The sequence below is a fragment of the Perissodus microlepis genome, chromosome 22 (genome assembly GCF_051167445.1).
Source record: "Perissodus microlepis isolate ML-2025 ecotype Zambia chromosome 22, ASM5116744v1, whole genome shotgun sequence".
Lineage (NCBI taxonomy): Eukaryota > Metazoa > Chordata > Actinopteri > Cichliformes > Cichlidae > Perissodus > Perissodus microlepis.
Genome location: NC_140481.1, coordinates 14,844,010 through 14,850,448, shown reverse-complemented (window position 1 = coordinate 14,850,448; position 6,439 = coordinate 14,844,010). Strand labels below are relative to the sequence as shown.

At 41.6% G+C, this 6,439-nt stretch overlaps 1 protein-coding gene across 1 annotated transcript; it reads left to right on the top strand.

Moving 5' to 3' along the window:
• The first annotated feature begins 2,555 nt into the window (after positions 1 to 2,555).
• Positions 2,556 to 6,141, top strand: LOC146362742 (biotinidase-like). The gene is made up of 5 exons (XM_084920008.1): positions 2,556 to 2,674; positions 2,781 to 2,932; positions 4,867 to 5,044; positions 5,140 to 5,724; positions 5,817 to 6,141. Exons 2-5 carry the CDS (start codon positions 2,802 to 2,804, stop codon positions 6,087 to 6,089), a joined length of 1,167 nt encoding a protein of 388 aa, XP_084776134.1. The 5' UTR covers positions 2,556 to 2,674; positions 2,781 to 2,801; the 3' UTR covers positions 6,090 to 6,141.
• The last annotated feature ends 298 nt before the right edge of the window (positions 6,142 to 6,439 follow it).

Here is a 6,439-nt window from a genome sequence, read left to right as displayed (position 1 = left end):
AAGAAATGTCAGGCTGGTTCGGGGCATTTGGTCCCATGCTGTCTTTAACTAAACGACTTAGTTCACTTTGTGGCTGAGCTGTATGTGAGGTTATGTCATGGCAGCTTGGGCTGGAATACCTGTCTCCTCCTAGGCTTAGCAAGTTTCTCCCAGAGTTTCTCCGTGAGTAGAGCTTCTAGCTCTTCTAGCGTCTAGCACATCTGTGGCCATGCAGGCGGCCTCATTGGAACCTTTAAATAAAATCCCATAAACCTGATATCTAGTGTCAAATTATATCAAAGCTGCTTACTGTCAGAATTGTTTAAAACTGTGACTGCAAATAAATTCAAACAACTGAGCTTTTCTCAGAGAGAACTGAAAAAGAGAACAAAGCAATCCAGAAGGCAAAGAAGGAAAGGGAAATAGCAAAGAAGACAACTGAAAAAGCAAAACTGAAAATGACTGAAGTCCAGAGAGCACTGAAGCAGAAGATAAAAGAAATACAAAAAGTAAAGAAGGAAAGTGAAATGGTGAAGAAGGCAACGGACAAGGAAAAGATGGAAATGAAGGAAGTTCATAGAGCTCTAGAAAAAAAACAAAAAGGAAATAAAGAAGGCAATGAAAGCAACTGAAGTAGCATAGCTGCAAGAAGAGGTGGCAGAACTCAAGCCCAAGAGTCAAAGATTGAAATGCAAGAAGTACAAATAGAACTGAAAGAGGGGAGAAAGGAAATGGAAAGATAAACATGGACCATCAAACTAATGAAACTAAGGGAACTAATGAAACTCCAGAGAGAGCAGAAAGAAGTAAAAAATGAATTAGAAGAGGCAAACATGGAAAATCAAAAAGTAAACAATAACACAGACATTGTAAAACAGAAAACTGAAACAGCAAAGAAGAAGTTCCTGGAAATCCAAGAGCCCTTGAAGAAATTTAAAAAGGAATAGAAGAGGCAAAGAGAGAAAATGAAATAACAAAAAAGAAAATGCAACGATTGAAATAGAAATTGCAAAGATAGCAGCCACAAATGCAAAGAGGGAATAGGCCCAAGTATCCCCTCCATCATCAACAATTCTTTGTCTACTAGTGTTATGCCATCTGTCTTCAAGCAGGCAGGTGGTTGTTCAGCCTCTGCTAAAAATGATCAACATATCTCTAAACTTCGTTACACTTTTATACGTTTTGGAAAAAGTCATTCTTCATTAACTTTGTCCTCACTTACAACAAAACCTTTTTGAGAAGTTCCAGTCAGGTTTCATGGTCAATCACAGTACAGAGCCCGGCCTACTAAAGTTTCTAATCATCTGACCTTGAGTGCTGTTATTTATTTTTGCATGTACTTAAAGTCTTGATGGTACAAAATAATCTTCTGTTGTTTGGTAATGTCCTAAATAAAGTTGTTTTGCTCTTGTTTTTTTCAAGTTTCCGGCTAATGTAACACATCCTTGGGTCTGTTTTTGGAAAATCACACTGCTTGGCACGAGGAGTTTCTTATAACGTCTTAACTAGAAAATTGAGCTGAGTCATCGTGCCTCGTGGACGACTTTTGCCCTCTTCTTATGGTGTGTGTTAGCGCACAGCCGGCATGCCTCGTGTGAAGCAAACTGGAAGAAAGATGTTGTTCGTCATAGCTGTGGTCAGTGTTTATTTGGCATCTGTCATCAGTCCAACGGACTCCACTGCAGACTCATCGTATGTTGCCGCTGTGTACGAGCACAAAGTAATCCTGAACCCAGACCCCCGCACACCCGTGTCCCGCCACGAAGCTCTGCAGCACATGCAGAAAAACCTGGATATCTACGAGGAGCAGGCAGCCCGGGCAGCCCAGCAAGTATGCACACATTTAAATGTTGTGTTTCATGTTTTTAGTCACATGATAGCATTACTCAATGAATTGTAGCAACTTCTGTTGAGATGTTCTTCAAATGAATGAACTTGTAATGGACAAGAATTAATATAGTTAAGGCTACTGCAGAAGAAAATCAAGACAAACATGATTCAAAAGCCTTACAGTAAGGCTTCCTTTATCTCTGACTTTTTACTGAACTGGTAATTGATGTTCATATGGTCTAATATGACAACTGTCCACCCTTTAGTATCACTTTATAGCAGTTATTAATGCTTCACCCTGTATGAAGTTTACTGTCACTACCAGAGGTGTAGTCCTGCCATAACGCATAGGAGCAGACTATATTGTAAACTATATGTATATATGTCTGTATACACACAACTATATATATGTTTGTGTGTGTGTGTGTGTACATACATGCATGTAAAATGTTTGTATGTAAATGTGTTTATGTAAAACTCTAACTTTAACAGTACTGTGAAAAGTTCACGAGAGAATACCTGAGTGAGAGAGATGGAATCAAACGTGGAGAGAGACAGGCAACTAAAAAGACATCCAGAGAGGAGAGCTGATGAACATCATCACACAGATCACTGTCGTTAAATTCAGTGTGACATTTGAGCAAGTAGAAATAAGTAACTCAAAAGTTACTGCAACAGACCTCATATCTCTCTGTCATCTTCGTTTCACTCTCAGGGGGCCCAGATCCTGGTGTTTCCAGAAAATGGTATACATGGGTTTAACTTCACTCGGTTATCCATCGTTGGCTACCTGGAAACCATTCCCAACCCTCAGGAGGAGAGCTGGAATCCGTGCACGGAGCCGGAAAGACACAACAACACTGAGGTTCACAATCATATATTTAGATTTGGTGATGGCAAGAAAACTCTACTCTCACGACATCTCACTGTGTCTGAATCTCATCATATTTGATTATGTTTGTGACTCAAAGGTTCTCCAGAGATTGAGCTGTATGGCTCGTCGTAACAACCTCTACCTGGTGGCCAACATGCCCGACCTGCAACCCTGTCCCCTGAAGTCCAGCCCCTCCTCCACTTGTCCTCCCGATGGGCGCTGGCAGTTCAACACAAATGTGGCTTTCAGGTACATGTTAACTCTTAATATGGATTTCTAGAGAACGGACAAATAAAAGGTTTATTTTTCTATGACTTCTTGTCCACAGATGCAGTGCTTGTGCCTAAATAAAAGAGCAGTTCTCCACATTTCCATCAAAAAATGTTAGCAAAACTGCCAAAAATACCACAGAGTCAAAGTTGAAACTTCTCTTGTCAGTAGCTACTGGAGAAGCTACTGCAAGAAATACCAGCTACACTGAATACAACAACTACAGTGGTGGAAATAATTATTTGATCCCCTGCTGAATGTGTAATTTTGGTCACATCCAATCAAATGAATGGAAAGAGACAGACTATCAACCAAAAATCCAGAAAAAATATTTAGTAATAAATTGATTTTGATGGCATTAAGTTAAATAAATATTTTATCCCCAAGCAAAACTTTATGATTGGCAAAGAAACCCTTTTTGGCAAGCAGTGGTAAAACATTTGTTGTAGTTGGTTACCAAGTTTGCAGATTTCAGGCGGGGGCTTTGGCCCACTCTTCTATACAGAAACCTTTGAAATCCTTTAGGTTTCTAGGCTCCTGCTTGGCAATCTGCAGTTTCAGCTCCCTCCTCAGATTTTCTATAAGACTGAGGTCTGGAGCCTGGCTAGGCCACTCCCTGACATTAATGTGCTTCTTCTTCAGCCACTCCTTTGTTGCATTGGTTGTGTGTTTTGGGTCATTGTCATGTCAGGACGACCCATCCACGACCCATCTTCGATGTTCTAGCTGAAGGAAGGAGGTTATCGTCCAAGATTTTACAGTACATGACCCTGTTCATTGCCCCCTCAGTACAGTGAAGTTGTCCTGTACCCAGACAAACAGCCCCAAAGCAAGATGTTTCCACCTCTGTGCTTGACTGTAGCGATTGTGTTCTTTGGTTTAGAGTTAACATTTCTCTTTCTCCAAGCACAGCGGGTTGATTTTGGTTTTACATGACCATAGCGTTTTCTCCCAAACGTTCTCTGAATCAATTAGATGTTCACTGGCAAACTTAAGACAGACCTGTACATACGCTTTCCTGGGCACTATGCTACTTCCTGCCGTAGTGTGTTACCAATGGTGTTCTTGCTGACAGTGGTCCCAGGGGTAGACATCCATATAGGGTGGCTGTGGTTTAGAAGGTACAGCAGATCAACAATCTTTGAATTAATAGATAACACTAACAGATGTCACCTTCTCACCAAGCTCATTCCAGCCTTGTGCAGGTCTACAATCTTCTCCCTACAATTTTAATCTCGTTCACATTTTATAAACTAAGTTTACTCAGTTGACTAAGAAACAATGTTACCTGTTTCTTAGGAATGACGTGTGCTTCTCATTATGGTGATTCGGAACCAGAATTTTCAGGTTTAAAATGTCTTCAACATTAAAGTAATCCAGTGACAGTTGTCAGTATTTCCGCAACGATAACGGCTGATAATTAATTTGGCAAACTTTACTTTTCAAATTGTAAACAAATATGGCTTAAAACGGCATTTCTGTCGTTGCCACAGTGTAACTCGGTTTAACGCAGCAGCCTGAAGTGTCCATCAAACTGACTAATCTCATTAAGAACCCATCCTCCTTTGGGCTACGTCTTCAAACAAAGTTAAAAGTGAGTTGATTCGCACGAACAGGATTTCTCTCAGAGCGCAGAGAGCTGCCTGCCACAGATTGAAACAGCAGCAGCGCACGCAGAGCAGACACTCGTGTGTGTGATGGCTTCTTTGTGTGTGCAGCTGCAGAGTTCCACGCGCACAGTTGTCGAATTTACGCGCGAGGAATTTCATTGTGCCTGAAATTATTTGCTCGGATTATGTTTTTGCTCGCACTTTTGTTATGACATAAATATAATTCAGTAATATATCCTGAACTGGCTGCATCAGTGAAAAAGAGCTGTTAGTGACCTGCTTAAAATATTCTTTTTCATACAGGTCAGACGGCCTTCTAATTGCACGCTACCACAAACAAAACCTTTTCTTTGAGCAATCCTTTGACACACCTCCAGAAGTTGAAGTCATAACATTTGATACACCTTTTGCTGGGAAGTTTGGCCTCTTCATCTGCTTTGACATCCTCTTTCATGATCCTGCAGTGGTGCTGGTGGAGATGGTATAAAATATAATCACATACGCACTCAGAATATATATCCAACATTGCTGGGATTGACTTTGATATCCATCGTTTCTTCTTTGTGCCTTTTTAAGGGTGTGCGTCAGTTGATCTTTCCAACAGCCTGGATGAATGCGCTCCCCCTGCTGGATTCAGTTCAGTTTCACAGTGCATTCAGTCTGGGTGCCAACGTCACTCTACTATCTGCCAACATTCGCAATGATCAACGCATCATGAAAGGAAGCGGTATCTACACCCCTTTTTCTGCCACCTACCACCATGCCTGGAAAGGAGACCCAGAGGAAGGCAGGCTGCTGGTGGCCAGAGTTCCAGTTCTGGAGCCACTGGAGGTAAAACAAAGTGCAGCCAAAGAGGTGGAGGCTGGTGGTGTTGAGTCTGCATCATCAGTGGCTACAGACTCTGGACGCTGTCATCAAGACAGCTGTGATGATCACTCTCCTGATTCGGTCCATCCCTCTCACCCCACCTTCATCTCCTTCATGTTCCACGACCCGTTTACATTTGTCCTCTTAAACGAGACACAAGGTGACGTTAAAGTGTGCAACGGCACTTTCTGCTGCTGCCTGCAGTACAGGTGGTTACTGCAAGACCATAAAGAGCTCTATGCTCTCGGCGCATTTGCAGGACTGCACACCGTTGAAGGACAATATGCACTGCAGGTAGGAATGAAAGAATTTTTAATATTTATAAACTTTTAGAAACTGACCAGGACCCTGCTCACTTTTATTTGCCACATGTCAAATATCTACAGGTTTGTGCGGTAGTCCGTTGTGCAGGGTTGGATCAGAACTCCTGTGGACAAGTAGTAGAAGAAGCAGAGTCAAAAATGGACTTCCTGTTGGAGGGGAACTTTGACACCAAATACGTGTACCCATCTATTCTGACAAGCCGAATGTTCCTGGAGCAGCCCGAGAGTCTGCAGAAAGCTCCAGACGGGAGAGTGACCATGAAACATTCAAACATGAAGGGTGGCCTGGTCACCACCTGCCTGTATGGACGAATGTACCACCTGGACAATGAATAAAGTTTGGAGGGATCAGGAAAATAAAGTTCAGTGTTATGGTTAAGAGCTGCTCTGTGTTCTCCATCTGTATCCATTCCCTTCTACTTATGCTTATCGGGGTAGGCTGGAGTCTGTCCCAGCTAAAGGAAAACAGATGTCTTTAGTCATCTGTTACTTGATCTTTTCTGGGTGTTCCTTTCTCAAGGCACAAATTATAAGGAAGAGAATATTCAAATGAATCATTCAAATTGATTTAACAATGTTTGTCTCACGCAACTTAATACTAATTGTGCATTTTTATTTAATTTCCCCCCCAAAATCATTTTTTTGCACTTTATTTTAAAATGACCTGACTTTGCCTGTGTTAATAA